Source organism: Heteronotia binoei, chromosome 14 (assembly GCF_032191835.1).
Source record: "Heteronotia binoei isolate CCM8104 ecotype False Entrance Well chromosome 14, APGP_CSIRO_Hbin_v1, whole genome shotgun sequence".
Classification (NCBI taxonomy): domain Eukaryota; kingdom Metazoa; phylum Chordata; class Lepidosauria; order Squamata; family Gekkonidae; genus Heteronotia; species Heteronotia binoei.
The window spans coordinates 7,799,898-7,817,114 of record NC_083236.1 but is presented as its reverse complement, the minus strand read 5'-3'; the positions used below and the strand labels follow the sequence as shown (position 1 = coordinate 7,817,114).

The 17,217-nt window shown below is 45.8% G+C and overlaps 1 protein-coding gene across 1 annotated transcript in view; it reads right to left on the bottom strand.

Annotated features, from left to right (window-relative positions):
- Positions 1–6,528, bottom strand: part of UBE2QL1 (ubiquitin conjugating enzyme E2 Q family like 1) — a 28,925-nt gene extending 22,397 nt beyond the window's left edge. The window contains exon 1 of the mRNA XM_060254149.1: positions 6,135–6,528. Coding sequence (XP_060110132.1) covers positions 6,135–6,488 — 354 coding nt within the window. The 5' untranslated portion in view covers positions 6,489–6,528. The remainder of the gene's footprint in view (positions 1–6,134) is intronic.
- Between the last annotated feature and the right edge of the window lie 10,689 nt (positions 6,529–17,217).

Below are 17,217 nucleotides of genomic sequence, written 5' to 3'. Positions count from 1 at the left end.
ATGTCACATATGGTTTGACCCCGCAAAGTCCCATTTGTGTCAGATCTGGCCCTCTTAACAAATTTGACACCTCTGCTCTAAGCTCTAGCCTGGTTAATCATATACAAGTGAATAACATGGCCAAAGCAGCCCACCTCCAGTGCCTGCTGGCTACCCTCAGCACTCCCGAGGTAATCCCACTGCCCCCCAGGGGGCTGTACACCCACTCAGGGAACCACTGACCTAGGGGGCTGTTTGAAGCTACCTTGGTACCTGATAGTACATAGCTCAACAAATTGCAGGTGACCGGTTGCCATGGCACCTAGAAAGTTCATTGTGGTGTTTAGTATTTTTCTGCAACAGCAATCATTAGAAAATATAATCATATATAATGCTTAAGGCTGAAACATGAGCCTGGGTCCTAAATTTTTGATCTGGCTTTTAGAGCCAAAGAAAATTTGTCAAGACCTGTTATAACAGCAGAAAATTTAAGTAATGCAAACATGTTTGTTCACTGGAAATCCTCTCTGCAGTCGTCTATCCCCATCTATGCTCCTGCAGCCCTAAAGACCCTCATGAAGGGTGTGTGGGGCAAAGTTTGTGACTGCAGTGGGAGGGAAGACCTAACAAAAATAGCTCTCTCCAGCAAAACTGCTGTTCTATGGATCCACCCCATAGTCACACATTTCATAGGGTCCCTCTAATACTACAAATGCAAAACATTTTCTGCAAGTATGTCATTACATCCTACTGAGGAATCCATCTTGACTGGGCATGCTTTTACATCAGAGAACAACCTGTGTGTTCTGGAAAACAATGCAAAACAAAAATACAGTAATGAGAAGGATAAAGAGCGAAAAGAAACAAGAGACTCAATCTGGATAGAATGACCAAATGAACATGAGATCCTGAATCTGGAAATACAGAAGACTATTACCCTTAACTGGTCATGGGGCAACTATGGACTCTTCATCCTAAGTAGGGTTGTTTTGGGAAAAAAGTCCACTGTTGAACTGAATATGCCTCCTGTTGTTGCAACAAACGCCTGACTGCCCCCAAACCAGTCAAACGCAAATGTTCTAATCAACCAGGAAAGACTGCAGAGACTGCGTCTACAAAAACCAAGGGCACTTTTAAAAACAGATTTTTATAAAAACTAATCATACCATACAGAAACAGCCTCCTGATAATATAAACCACTTCCAGTGTGGCATAATGGTTGAAGTATTGGACTAGGATCTGGGAGAATCATGTTTCAATCCTCATTCTTCCATGGAATCCTCATTCTTCCATGGAAGCTCACTGGGTGACCCGGGGTCTGTGCCAAGACCTTCTCCTCTGAGAGTCACGCTCAACAGAGGTTTCTATAAGTATGGCTAGTGAGACAAACAGATATAGAGAAAACTTTTCTCATGTCCCTTAATATCTAAAAAGGAATCATATGGAAAAGGTCAAAAAAGGAATCATATGGAATTTTCTACAAGATATGATGGCCTGTGGCATTAAGACGGGATGGATTCAAGGGGCATGAGTCTATCAGTCACTCTTAAAGCTATGTGGAACCTCAATGCTCAGATGCAGTATACCTCTGAATACCACTCTTGGGAAACAAACAGTGGGGAGGCAAAACTATGGGCTCCCAAGGGCTGGGTAGCACTCTGAAGAATATGGTGGGTTTGACCATATCCTTGGTCTGTTCCAGTGAGGCTTCATCTTGCGTTCTTATGTGTTTTGGGAACACCTAATTAAAATGACATACGCCATATCCTAACATCTGGGATCTGATCAAGCACTGCAATGTAATCATCACGATAGCGTTCAATGGCTTCACAAAATCCACAGCTCTCTTTCCAACATCTCACCTTGTGGATGGGAAGCATTTTTGCTTGAGGCATGCACTTAAAACGAGCTGTTCAGGAAGGCTGGCTCTGCAAATGGAATCAAGCTTCTCAAGTGTCTCTACTAGCTGGAGCTGCCTTATGCAACAGAATCACCAGGGTTATATAATGCAACTCATATTTCACAGTGGTGAGTCTGACTCCTTGATAGCAGTTACCAAGCAAACACTTAGTACGCTAACTCCCTTTGCAATATTCACTGCGTTGCCTTTGCTGTTTTACTAGAACAAACCATTCTGGGAATGACTGCCAATCGTTTAACTCCATCATTCCCAACAATATTCATATGAGTATTTCATTTCCTATTCAGTTTAAGAATACAAAACAATGACAGGATTCCATGAAAATATGCACTTGTGAACAACAAGCAAATTAAGGAAACCCACTCTGACACCTAAACAAAGTATTTCCCTGGAAAAATTATACCAACTTTTATTTCTGAGCCTAGCATCTGATTAAAGAGGTATTAAATAAGTAGACCGCCGGTTTCAGTCTTGATTCACTTAAGAACTCGATTTAAACCATTGTATTATTTAGGGTGGCAACACCAGGAGAGATTAAACTGGCTTCATATATTTTTATAAACCTCATTCCTTATCCAAGAGCAGCGTGAAATACAAGCCTGGAGTAACAACAGAAAACAAAAACAAGCCATTAAGCTTCCAATATATTACTGAAACTTCTTTTTCCCTCTCTTACATTCAAGGTGTTGACCTCTTTAGACAACAAACTGCAGAGCCTGCTCTGATAAAAACCAGAGGTGCAAGGGTCATCAGCTAGGAGGGAGGGGATAAAACTAGCCGCATCCTGAAGATCCCACAGAATTCTTTTGTCTTATTCTAAGAAGAGTCTTGTGACACTTTAAAAGATTACAGTTTTTTTATTCCAGTCTCACTTTTGTGGGCTAGTGCCCACTTCTTCAGGAGCTTATTAGGGATGTTTCCTAACCATGCAGTCACTTTGGGATGGAAAATAAATGAACAGTAGGGAACATAAAGCAATTTTTACAAAATTGGAGACATAGAAACACGAATACTAGAAATTGCTCACATGATGTTGGAAATGACGAGAATTCCTTGCAAAAGGAATCATATGACTAATAAACAGAAAAGTGATGCATCATCCGGCCCTACAACATTGAGCAATACGCTCTCTTAATGAAGCATGTAACTGCTTTTCTGGAATCCTTACTCCCAAGAGCGACCATCAAGGTATTCGCAAGGTCGATTTGAAGGATAAAAATCACGTGGTAACAATAGGGAGAGTGGGGGAGGGGAAAGGGAAGGAAAAATGGCAAAGATACAACTTGGGAGTCACAGGTTTGCTCTGAGACTGCATCTTTCCAATATCTGAGCATCTTTTCCTAAGGGAAAGCAGGACAAAAGCTGGTTAAAATAGCCATCATCCTTTCTTGTCTGAAACAAAATGCAGGCGTCAAGTTATCATCTAAAATATTCATTTCTGTCCAATGGATAAGAAATTATTCCTCTTGGGAAACTATTTGGAACCTAATGAAACAGACAAAACTGGGCTGTATTTACTGAGATGACAAAGTCAGAACAGTAAAGGGGCTTACAAAGGTTAAAACTGAATTGTAACTTTCCTAAATTTGTGTGCAGATGCTTTTTTAAAAAACAAAACCAGAAAGCAGGATCTCACAGGACATTTTCTCACACTGGGGAATGTCACACTTAAGGGTGCTCCAAAACCACAAGTGAGTTGCAATAACTAGTCCACCCTCCATTGCTCTTGGTATTGCTGCGGTTTGAAAAAGAAAAAAACACCAAGAAGTATATCGTAGCACAGGGTTGCCTATGCAAAATCACTGCAAGCAAATGTGGGACGTATTAAGGAGGTACAGTTTTAATGTAAGGGTCAAAGCAGAAAAGTCACTGAAAAATCAGCAGCAGGTTTTCAAAAGGGAACATTACAACAATGGAGAGCTCTGCAAGCTTGAACTCTCAGATCATAACCAGCTCCCCCTCCCCCCTCTCTTTTAACCAATGTGGAGAGGAAATGTGGTTCCTACCAGTGAGGCCATGTGACCCCAAACAGTGTGGGGGGGTATACCTGCAGCAGCAATTTCTCTTCCATAATACTGGGTAGATCTATTCAGGGATCACCCACCAACTTGTCTAGTTTCCCCTAGGATCTTGTTTTGATCTGTGATCAGACTGAATGTCTCATGGGAAGGAAGAGACATGAAGCACCTGAAGGCCCTTGATGCAATGCTTCACACAGATTTTGCAGCTAGTGCCACCAAAGGGGAGGGGGACAAATGGGTTCCTAGATTTCTCCCTCCCCAAACTCCTATGACTGCATCAGATCACCTTGGGGGATAAAAAACATCTTCGCACAGGAATGAACTGAATCACCTGTGCTGATGGAACTGCCTCTATCTTGCAGTCCTCGGCTGTACATTTTCTGGAATGGCAGCGTGGGATGCTCTGCACGCGCACAGGGTTGGGAGAGGGCGGTCTTCAGCATCCTGGTTAGTCATGGTGACACACAGCCAAAAAACCAATAAGTAATACCGCAATGAAAAAATATATTCTATTTTGGAAGGCAGGTTTCTTCAGGTCGAGAGGCAGTCAGAGCTCTTCATCTGACACAGATCCTCAGAGTTCAGCAGGGCTCAAGGGCTTTGAATTTACCCTAAATCTGTTATCCCACCTCCTTTTATTCCTACACATCCTCATAATCTTAGGTAGGACTGTAGAATCTCTTTTCAGACCACAAATTTTTGTTCTGCCAACATCTAACCTCCACGGCAAAAACCTTTCCAAATGGGACCACTGCGGAGCATAAGAGTTACTTTGCTGGATCTAAGTCCAAGAGCGGCCCACCAGTGGCTTACGTCACAGAGATGACCATCGCTCTCATCATTGTCCACGATAAGATGATAACCACCTGAGAGGGTCTCATTTTGTGTTATCAGTGCTCACTTCTAGTGCACTGGTAATTCCAGTCTTCACTGGACTCTCCCCCAAGATTTTGTTTTGATTTTTTTTTTCCGCCTTTTGAGTTAGTGCCCTCCTTCCCATCTTGTGGCATGGGAGTTGCCCAAGTTTCCGTGTTCTATGAAGAAATAGCCCTCTAAGCCAATTTCACTGGATTCAAATTCTAGTGTTCTGGGAGATGGTAGCTAGTGGGAAAACTCACTCCTGAAAATTTCCCTATATTATTAAGTGGAAAAAAATTCATTTTTAAAAGGAATTAGTAACACACTGAATGGATACAGTAGCAACATTACAACTCCTTTGGTGTAAATTGGTGAATAATAACAGCTAAATTTAGTAAGTTAACACTTTCCATCTTTTTTCTGGAAAATTTAAATGATATTAGGGAAATGTGCTATTAAGTTGTCATGACTTAAAATGTTAGGAATAATTCTAATAAAAATAACAGCTGAATTTATTGGATGATAATCCTCATTATTAAACCACATTAAGAGTGTAATCGGATATCCCAGTTCAATCTCTTTTGGCTGTTGAAAAAACTTCTGAAATATAAAATTAATTAACACAAGAGTACTTTTCAATTTTCATAATTCAAAGAAAAATTTTCAATGGGATGCTGAAAATTTTCAACTGCTTATTTTCCAAAGGAAAAAAAGTGTTTATTGTAAAATTTTCTGATAGTCCATATCAATTGATTTATTTGTCTTCACTCTTTCTATATTTTTATGTTCCCCCCGGAAAGTCGCGTTTCTTTAAACAGGGAAGGCTGTACAGAGTCCCATGCAGCAGACATCTTTTCCTGCTTGCACAAATACCTACTCTTTCTCCCTTTCTTCACAGACTCCCCCCTCCCCCCTTCAGAATCTGAAAGGCTAACAACCAGCTGCCCTGCAAAAAGTGCTGCTTCTTTCATTGTGCCTTGTTATAGGGTTCAATCCCCCGCAGGGTTCAACAGCCAGGCAGAAGGGAGCTACAAGAGCGCGCCTGGAAACCTCCTTTCCTGATGCAGAAGTGACGCGCGCCCAAGAGAGGCATCCGGGATCCCTTGCAATGTCACAGCAGAGGATGCCAGGCCCCGACTGGGCATGGTCCCAGCCTCCTCTGCAGCAGCGGCGAGGAGGAGGGCAACCCCTCTGCCACAGGGCGGTCCAGTGACCAGAAGCAGCCCTTGAGGAGCAAGGGGCAGATCCCGCGGCTGGCCTGACCCCCTTTGTGAACCCCCAGGCGCCCCCAAAGCAAGCAAGCAAGCAGGCCCTTTTCCTCCAGAGAGGTGTCAGGGCAGGGCAGGGCGGCTTACCTGGCCCTTGACGAGGCTGGCGGCGAACTGGCGCATGACGGCCTCGACGGTGTAGGCGCTGGACCAGCCGCGCGGGGTGAGCAGCTCCATGCAGATGGCGCCGCCGTCGAGGACGTAGCCGTTCTCCAGGCGGGGGCTGAGGACGCGCATGAAGGGCGGCGCGAAGGGGAAGTTGTCGGGGAAGGTGAGGTTGAGCAGGATGCAGTCGGTGCCCGTCTCCTTCATGTCCTGCCACAGCACCGAGTCCTTGTCCACCTGGTGCAGCTTGACGTTCCAGTCGAAGAGGCTCTCGTCCACCAGCTCGACGGAGATGAAGCGGTCGCTCAGGCGCGCGATGTCCTGCAGCTCCTTCATCAGCCGCCGCGTGCGCACCTGCGTGCAGTGGGCCTGCCGCCCCCCCAAGGGCACCGACGCCGGCTGCTCCCGGCCCGAGCCCCTGGACCCCGCGGCGGCGGCGGCGGCGGCAGGAGGAGGCGGCGGCCCCCGGCGGGGCTTGTTGCGCGCGGCCGGGCTGCTGCCGCGGCTGCTGCCGGAGCTCTCCTTGCTGGGGCTGCCGCAGCCGCTAGTCGGCGTGCCTTGCAGCGGGGGAGGCGGAGGAGGCGGCGGCGGCTTGTTCTTCTGGCTGCTCTTGCCGCGCAGCGACGAGCCCTGCGGGAAGGAGCCGCGCGGGTGGAGGTGGTGGTGCTTGGGGTCCTCGGTGTCGCGGCTGTGCAGGCGGATGAGCCCCATCTTGCGCAGCAGAGTAGCCATCTTCCTCCCTCTCTCGGCCGCGCTCACGCGCCGCTTCGCAGCGCAGCCGTCGGGGATGCTGCTGCTGGGGCTGCGGGCGGCATTGCAGCCTCGGCGCCCGACCCCCTCCCTCCCTCCCTCCGCCGCCCGAGGCCACGAGTCCCGCCGGCTGCAGCCGCCTCCGCCTCCCCGCCTTTGTTCGGCCGCGCGCCCCCCGGGCCACTGGAGGAGCCGCCGGGCCTCCCTGCTCCCGCAGCCCCTCCTCGGCGTCGGGCAGCCAGCGCGCGGCTCCTCCTCCTCCTCCCTCGCCGGCTGCCCGGCGCTTCTGCGGCGCCTCGGAGAGGGGCGGGGCGCCTTGCGCAAGAGGCTGCTCACGTGCCCCCGCCTGGCCCCGCCTCCCGGCTCCCCCCGGCCCGGGCGAGAGCGCAGGCGCCCCGAAGGGAAGGGGAGACCAGCGCCCTCCCAGGCTGCCGTGGGAGCTCTTTGCGTGGCGCTGGAAAGACGGGCAGCGCTTCTTGGGTGCCGAGGCAGCCCGGCAGGAGCTCCTTTGCCTATTAAGCCGCACCCCCTGACATCACCGTGGCTTTGCATATTAGGCTACGCCCCCTGACACTAAGCCGGTTGGAACGGCGTCCCTGCGCGTTTCTGCTATGGAGAAGCCCCGGATGGGGTCAGTAGGGAAACAAGAAGAAGAAGAAGAATACCTGGCAGGGGAGACACCTTGATCGGGAAGGCAGTTTTCCCAGAGTGAGGCTCCCTCCGTTGCACTCCAGGGGTGCTGACTCCTGCGATTTCCCCAAAGCTGCATTTGTAATGTACGCTTCAATCATGAAATCTGCATGCACAATCAAGTGATGCGTAAGTGACCAGATCTCATTTTGGGCAGGAGCTCACAGGACTGGAGTTCCAGAACCTCTACATTGTATTGTGCTCTTTCTGGGCTCCATTGTTCAACCCCCCTGTGAGAATTTTGCTGAACTCTTAAGGCTGATCCGCGCTAACCTTGCTCCTTGCCAGGCTTCCGTTTCTCTCTGGAGCAAGCTAGCAATTTTGCACCAGGTGCTGCACACCACCATTTTGCACCGGGGTAACCTGCTATTTGCTACGCCAAAGTGTAAACCTGTTTTTTCAGGTTTACACCATGGTGCGGCAAATCGTGAGTTGCCCCAGCACAAAATGGCAGCAAAATCTCTAGCTTGCTCTGGAGAGAAACAGAAGCCTGGCGTAGAGCAAGGTTAGTGCGGAATCAGCCTAAGATTTGGCAAACTTTCTAATATTCCCGCCACAAAAAAATGGGGAGATGACCCAAAGATATAAAGCAGACAGATGGAAATCTTCATCATGCTACTTCATCATGTGGCCACGTAGGAGAAAGTAATTTTAAAAAATATGAAGGGAGTAAGATCTTATTATGACAATTATAATTCAAGAAGCATTTTAAGATAGATGCTGAGCTGATACCAGTGATGTCAGAGGTGTGTGGCAGGTGCAAATGAGTTGTGCTAATGAGCTCCAGCATCTCTTTTTCTACGAAATGACACCTGGGACTATTTAACTTACTATTAAAAAATACAAGATAATGCATGGGATGGAGAAAGTAGAGAAAGAAGTCCTTTTCTCCCTTTCTCACAATACAAGAACTCGTGGGCATTCGATGAAATTGCTGAGCAGACAGGTTAAAACGGATAAAAGGAAGTACTTCTTCACCCAAAGGGTGATTAACATGTGGAATTCACTGCCACAGGAGGTGGTGGCGGCCACAAGCATAGCCACCTTCAAGAGGGGTTTAGATAAAATATGGAGCAGAGGTCCATCAGTGGCTATTAGCCACAGCGTGCGTGTGTGTGTATATATAAATGTTGCCACTGTGTGACACAAAGTGTTGGACTGGAGGGGCCATTGGCCTGATCTAACATGGCTTCTCTTATGTTCTTATGATGATGGAACCAAGGAACAGGAAATCTTGAACAATTTCAGGTTCTTCATTGTCAGACATAAAATTGTATAATTTCCCAGTAGTCACTTTTGTCTTCTTAAAGTTCCACAAACTTGTAGTCTGATGGCATTCTAAAGACTTAGCAGTTATTGGGCCATACATATCGAAGTATTCTCCTTTGAGGCTGTAGGATTATTGGCAGGCTGTGTTACACAACCAGACAGGATATTGCTCAGACCGATATGAGTAATCTCAGTAGCATGACAAGTATCCGTAGGAATAATTTATAAAGCACTTTACAAAGCGGAGGCTGACAAAGAAGCTTTCTGGGAAGGGTTGCCAAAATCCTGGAGATTTGGGGGTGAAGCATGAGGAGGGTGTAGTTTGTGGAGGAACTTCAGTGGGGCATAATGCCATAAAGGCCACTCTCCAAAGCACTCATTTTCTCCAGGGAAGCTGATCTCTATGATCCGGGGATCAGTTGTAATTCCGGGAGGTGGAGGCTGACACCAGCCAGTGTGCTGCAGTGGTCAGAGTGTCAGGCTAGGATATGGGAGACCCTTTTCGAATCCTCACTTATACCATGGGCCGATCACATGGTCTCAACCATTATGCAAATAGACAGAATAGCACCAGGAACATCACTGTTGCTGTTAAATTATGTAATCTGGAATGGTTTTTTAAGACACTGTTGATTTAAACTATTGTATAACTTTTTAATGTCGTTTAAAATTACTGTATAACTTTTTATCTGAATATGTAGTTAGCCGCCCTGAGCCTGCCTAGGCGGGGAGGGCGGGATAAAAATAAAATTTATTATTATTATTAACCACAAGGTTATTGTGAGAGTAAAATGGAGGAAGGGAGAATGTGGCAAGCTACTTTTGGTTCCCACTGGGTAGAAATCTAAAGTCTAAATGTAGAATGAATTACAGTTATTCATGCTGAGAATTAATTTCCACTGGGGGTTATACCAAATCCATCACCAAGGAGAGCAGGAGAAAGGGCATCTCTGTGATGCCTTGTGAAACAGGGCCTCTCTTTTCTGCCTTTTTTCCCCTCCCCTGCATGTATTGAACAAAATCACTTTGCTCTGGGATCATTCTGTTACTCCCTCTTCTGTGCAGAATGAAGCTATTTGCCCAGTACTCCGGGGATCTATAGTAGCTTTGAGTAAGGTCAGTTGTGAAAGTTCACACATAAAACTTAAATCAATTTGTGCTTTAATCGATCTCTGGTGCAAACTGGCTGGGATTTATATATTAGGTTTCTTTCTTTTCACAGCCTATCCTTTTCCGGCTGTTCTGAGACCCACACAACTGGCCCCACCAATATCATTGCAGGTCTTTAAATGTCAGAGGTGCTCCCGTGACACTACTGTGCACATTTATCTTATTTATGAAAATGATGCCTACTCCCATTCTTCCAGTGAAAGGATCTGCAGCATCCTGGTCAAATTTGCACGTGAGCCTTTCAGGGCTGGTTTACGTATGCCAATGCATGCACTCCTCCTCCTTTGACTACCACAGAAAACGACAGATTCAGGTGGGTACCTGCGTTGGTCTGAAGCGAGAGGACAAAGTTTAAATCCAGTGGCACCCTTAAGACCAATGAAATTTAATTCCGGGTATAAGTTGTTGTGTGCATGCACATGAAAGCTCATACCCACAATTAAACTTTGTTGGTCTTATAGGTGCCACTGATTTACTATGGAGATCACAGAGAGAACTTTGATACTACCTTGTCACACAGCAGGGGACCAAGAAGAGCCTTCTACTGGCTGCCACCACTCGGGTAGGGGTCTGTATGGGAGGGCCCAGAGCATCCACCCAACCCCTGCATTTTCTCTATTAGCAAGTACCTTTTAACCATGACTGAGGAGATATGATGAAATAAAAGTGAGTCCAGCCAGATCTGAATCAACCAAGAACACTTTATTGCAAGAAGAAATAGTCACAAACAAACCAGGCAACTCACTCAATATATACACTGTGACTGAGTTAAACACACCTACTTTAGTCATCTGCAATCCCTCCTATTGCTCCCTCCAGGATCCTTCATTTACACCTCTTTGTTACAAGTTGCTACATGCCTAGCATCCTGATTGGCCAGTTCTTCCAGGCTTCAGGATCCTGATTTGCAAGAAGTGCCTGTCTCAAGCTCAGGCAACAAGAACCCAGGCAGCTAACAACAAGAAGTGTTCTAGAACAACAAGTGGGTAGTAAAACATTTAGTGCATAGGGAATATAGAAAATAATAAAGGTTGGTGTAAAGAAATAAAAGCCCTGACATGTCTATCTAGATGTTCCCTTCCTATAATGCTAAATGGACTCACCCCACCTTGGTGAGGGAACCCTCAGCTGCCTTCTCCCCAAACTGCAGCCTCTCCAGAGAGAACACACCCTGTCTGTAGCTTGGCCTTTTATGTTTTTTCCCAGGTCCCACCCCTCTGAGCCAGTTTCCCCTCCAAAACTGCTTTCACCCTATCAGAGGGACAGAAGGGATCCTTTTAGCAACTCAAGGCAGGCTTCTCCCTACCGTCTAGGCCTCATGGCCTAGGCCCATGGCATAACATACCTGATGTGAACTCAAGCACAATACTTCTTCATTGTTGGCCAATTTTACTTTGAGAGAATTGTGAAAAATTACACTAAATGTATCTGGGGTAAATTTACTATTTTAAGCCAAATCCTAGTACTATACCGAAAATCTTATTTTGTGATGAAGTAAAAATGGGTTAAGTATATGTAATGAGATAAATAGCCAATATCCCTTATTTGAGTATGTCAATATAAAACATTATTCTGATTATTCTGATACACCAGGGGTGGCCAACGGTAGCTCTCCAGATGTTTTTTGCCTACAACATGGCCAATGGCTGGTGCTGATGGGAGTTGTAGGCAAAAAACATCCGGAGAGCTACCGTTGGCCACCCCTGTGATACACTATTCTGATACACGATAGATACGGTAAGTGGCAGCCCTTCAGGGATCTGTTTATTCATGTGCAGCTGACCCTGTCCTAGGACCTATAAAGACAATGTTCTTGAGACTGCAGGAAAAAAGGGAAAATGATGTGTGGCGATCATCTGCTAGTCTCCCGGCACTCCTCCTGGGTTCTGAAACAATCCTTGTGATTATGGCCTCAGGCAAATCCAAGTGAGAGTCAGCATGAGTTAGTGGCTAAGAGTGCTGGGAGATGTCAAGAACATAAGAGAAGCCATGTTGGATCAGGCCAATGGCCCATCCAGTCCAACACTCTGTATCACACAGTGGCCAATACACACACACACTGTGGGTAATAGCCACTGATGGACCTCTGCTCTATATTTTTATCCAATCCCCTCTTGAAGCTGGCTATGCTTGTAGCCGCCACCACCTCCTGTGGCAGTGAATTCCGCATGTTAATCACCCTTCCTTTTATCCGTTTTAACCTGACTGCTCAGCAATTTCATTGAATGCCCACAAGTTCTTGTGTTGTTAGGAAGGGAGAAAGGACTTCTTTCTCTACTGTCTCCACCCCATGCATAATCTTGTAAACCTCTATCACGTCACCCCACAGTTGACGTTTCTCCAAGCTAAAGAGCCTCAAGTGGTTTAACCGTTCTTCATAGGGAAAGTGTTCCAAACCTTTAATCATTCTAGTTGCCCTTTTCTGGACTTTTTCCAATGCTATAATATCCTTTTTGAGGTGCGGTGACCGGAATTGCTCACAGTATTCTAAATGAGACCGCACCATCGATTTATACAGGGGCATTATGATACTGGCTGATTTGTTTTCAATTCCCTTCCTAATAATTCCCAGCATGGCGTTGGCCTTTTTTATTGCAAACGCACACTGTCTTGACATTTTCAGTGAGTTATCTACCACGACCCCAAGATCTCTCTCTTGGTCAGTCTCTGCCAGTTCACAACCCATCAACTTGTATTTGTAGCTGGGATTCTTGGCCCCAATGTGCATTACTTTGCACTTGGCCACATTGAACCGCATCTGCCACGTTGATGCCCACTCACCCAGCCTCAAAGGATCCCTTTGGAGTTCCTCACAATCCTCTCTGGTTCTCACCACCGTGAACAATTTAGTGTCATCCGCAAACTTGGCCACTTCACTGCTCACTCCCAACTCTAAATCATTTATGAACAAGTTAAAGAGCATGGGACCCAGTACCGAGCCCTGCGGCACCCCACTGCTTACTGTCCTCCACTGCGAAGACTGCCCATTTATACTCACTCTCTGCTTCCTATTACTCAGCCAGTTTTTGATCCACAAGAGGACCTGTCCTTTTACTCCATGACTCTCAAGCTTTCTAAGGAGCCTTTGATGAGGAACTTTATCAAAAGCTTTCTGGAAGTCAAGATAAATAACATCTATCAGGTCTCCTTTGTCCACATGTTTGTTTACCCCCTCAAAGAAATGTAACAGGTTAGTGAGGCAAGATCTTCCCCTACAGAACCCATGCTGAGTCTTCCTCAATAACCCGTGTCCTTGATAATGGTTTCTACCAACTTTCCCGGTATTGAAGTGAGACTAACTGGCCTGTAATTTCCTGGATCTCCTCTGGAACCCTTTTTAAAGATGGGGGTGATATTTGCTACCTTCCAGTCCTCAGGAACGGAGGCAGATTTCAATGAAAGATTACAGATTTTTGTTAGAAGATCCACAAATTCAACTTTGAGTTCTTTCAGAACTCTCGGATGTATGCCATCCAGACCCGGTGACTTATTAGTTTTTAATGCATCCATCAGTTGTAGGACCTCATCTTTTGTCACCTCAATCTGACTCAGGTCTTTCAACACCCCTTCCAAAATTAGTGGTTCTGGGGCAGGCAAAAAGTTCTCATCTTCCACAGTGAAGATGGAGGCAAAAAATTCATTCAGCTTCTCAGCCATTTCCCTATCCTTCAGTAATCCTTTTATCCCATGGTCATCCAAGGGCCCCACTGCCTCCCTGGCTGGTTTCCTACTTCTAATATATTTGAAGAAATTTTTATTGTTGGTCTTTATGTTTTTTGCAATATGCTCCTCGTAGTCCCTTTTTGCCTGCCTGATCACAGTCTTGCATTTGATTTGCCACAGCCTGTGTTCCTTTTTACTAATCTCACTTGGACTGGTTTTCCACCACTTAAAGGAGGTATTTTTCAATATTTTTATCAATGATCTGGATGAAGGTTTGGAGGGGCTACTCATTAAATTTGCAAATGACAGCAAATTGGAAGGAGCAGTAAACACACCAGAAGATAGAATTCAACAAAATCTGAACACACTGTTAAAGTGGGCAGATGTAAACAAGATGTAATTGAACAAGGATAAGTGCTAAGTTCTACATCTGGGTAACAAAAATAAGGAACACACATACTGAATAGTGATACACTTCTGGGTACCTGTGTGTGAACAAGATTTCGGGATAGAGGTGGACCATAAGTTAAATATGAGCAGCCAATGTGATGCAGCAACAAAAAGGGCGGATGCCATCATGGGTTGTTTCAATAGAGTCATAACACCCAAATTGCAAGATGTCATAGTCCCGCTGTATACTGCATTAGTGAGGCCACACCGGGAGTATTCTGGGCAGTTCTGGAGGCTTCACTTCAAAAGGGATGTGGGCAGAATGGAGCAGGTGCAGAGGAGAGTGATGAGGACAATCAGGGGCCTGGGGACCAAGCCCTGTGAGGAAAGGCTGTGGGACTTGGGAATGATCAGTCTGGAGAAGAGGAGGATGACAGGGGACGTGATTGCTCTCTTGAAATCTTTGAAGGGCTGTCATTCAGAGGAGGGCAGGAAGCTGTTCCTGTTGGCACCAGAGGAGAGGACTCATAATAATGGGTTTAAATTAAGGGTGGGAAGCTACTGGCTGGATATTAGGAAAAACCTTTTTACAATTAGAGTTGTTTGACAGTGGAATCAGATCCCTAGGGAGGTGATGAACTCCCCCTCACTGGCATCTTTAAGCAGGAGGTTGGACTAGATGGCCTGTATAGCCTCTTCCAACTCTGTGATTCTATGATTCTATGAAATAAAATAATTAAATCAAATAAATTATCAATCAATCAATCAGCACCCTCGGAACTCCACTGGGAGACAAGGAAGTCTCAGTTTAAAAGGGGGGGAAAGAACTTCTCTCTTTAGATAAGATCTGGAGACACTGGTTAAGAATGTCAGATTAGATAAGATTTTTATTTGGCTTTTTTAGGTCAGGTGCATTGGCTTAAGGAAGAAAACTTGTTTTTAGGTTATAAATAAGCATCCTGGTAGAAGTCAAAGCAGTATACTAGGTGGTTTCTGAGAACCAGAGACAAGGGTAAATCTGGTACAAGGGTAAATCTGGACCTTTGAAAGAACTTATGTTTGGTAACCAGATCCAGTAAACCTTCTGATCTGCGGTAAATGTTCTTCAAGAATCTCGCCTCAGTGTCTTTTATTACTGTTTGTCCCCGTTGCAAAGCTGGGTCCCAGCCAATACTCCCTCTTAGCTGTGGAGTCTTGACAAGATCAGGCCCAGGCTAGGGCCAACACCATTGCTACTAATAATAATATAATGCTGATCATGATCTATTAACTCATTCAGTGATTGCACTTGTATACCTCAACCAGGAGTTCCGTATGACCGACTGAAAGTACCTGACCCAGCGTGATAAATAGAGGCGATGACAGCAGGACAAAGCCACAGGGGTTGAAACAGCACAATGGCAGTAAGTATAGTCTTCATAGGGCATATGAGGATTGCTTACTATACTTACCTCTCCCCAAAGAAACCAGAAGAAAAGGCATATCAGGGAGAACTGGGTCAATCCCACCTGCCTCTTGATGTGAGGAAAAGAACATTGTATTCCTATTTTCACCTCAGTTAAAACTGCCATTCAGTGTCCTTACTCTCCTCTCCTGGGCTATCATTCCATGTTAGGGCCTGCCATTTCACTTTTCCCCTCCCCAAACATTTCACTCCTTGGATCTTATCTCCTTGGGTTTCCATGGCAACGTCCATCTTCATTCTATCTGCTACTGGCAGCCTTGTCCTGGCAGCAGCTAAGTCTTCCTTTTCTCTTCGAGAGCTCTATCCTTTCTGTTTCTTGGGCTTTTGTTGCATTCTGGGTTGCTCTCTTCCCACATACCCACATCACCTCAGTTTGGCTGCAGAGACTGTGTCTTGAAAATATCAGTGAACACAACAGAGATATGGTCTGTGCTTTGACTGACGGCATAAAATCCTCACACATAGATGTATACCAAATGCCAGCCTAATGCTTAACAAATGTATAGCATTGTGAATAAATTCTTTTTTTTGGGGGGGGGGCTGGAAATTAGCAAAACCCTTGCTATGAGTTTTAAAAGCCAACCCCACCCCCCCTCTCTGGGCAGAGAGCAGGCAAGAAAGGGGGAAGTCAGTTCAATTGCTTGCCAGGCATTCCTCAGCTCGCATTCATACAAATACCAATAGATCTAGCTGGAGAGATAATGGGTGGGTCATGTTCTCCCCCTTCTCCAAGCAGGGAACAGAGGTTTGGAGGACTTTAGACTAGAAAAGCTCCAGAAATAATCTCCATGAAGGAAAATTCTGGATACATCAGGAAAAGCCTCTTTGACCTGGCCTGACTGGGTCATTGGGAGGGGAAAGGAAGATGAAAATGCCTTGCAGCAAGGAGGTCACCTTCTTTGGGTGCTGAGTCCATCAGAGTGGACAGACCTCTTATGGCAGCCATTAATCATGTGCTGTCCTGGGGACATGAAGGAAGCTTCATGGTAATGGCACTCTGTAGAGAACAGTAACTTCCGAAGCCAAGAAGCTTCTCCTATTTTAGCATCTGATAGGGCAGGGGTGTCAAACATGTGGCCCGGGGGCTGAATCAGGCCCTTGGAGGGTTCCTATCAGGCGAGTTGTTGTTTTTTAAATCTTCAATTGTGCTTGTCTGTGTCCTTTTAAAAGTTTATATACCTGCTACCAAATCTTGCATAGGTACACATATGTCCCTGCCCAACACGGCTTGGCCCAACAAGGTCTCATATATGGCAGATCCAACCCTCATAACAAATGAGTTTGACACCTGTGTGATAGGGCATGTGTATAGAGGGAGGGACAAAGGAACGGTGTTTTATCCATTTCCTTTTAACTCTTTGCTTGATCTAGCACTGTGCTAAAAGTATGCTTGTGAACATTTTCTTTTTAATAAATACTTTATAACTTTTGGATGCTGGTAGTGATTTTCTGTACCACATAGACCTCCATCATCTTGGACACACTATTCCTCCAGGGGTGCACAAGGCAGTAAACTGTCCCCATGACGACTAGGGAAGAAGAAGAAGTGCAGATTTATACCCCGCCCTTCTCCCTGAATCAGAGACTCAGAACGACTTACAATCTCTCATGTCTTCTCCTCCCATAACAAACACCCTGTGAGGTGGGTGGGGCTGAGAGGGCTCTCAC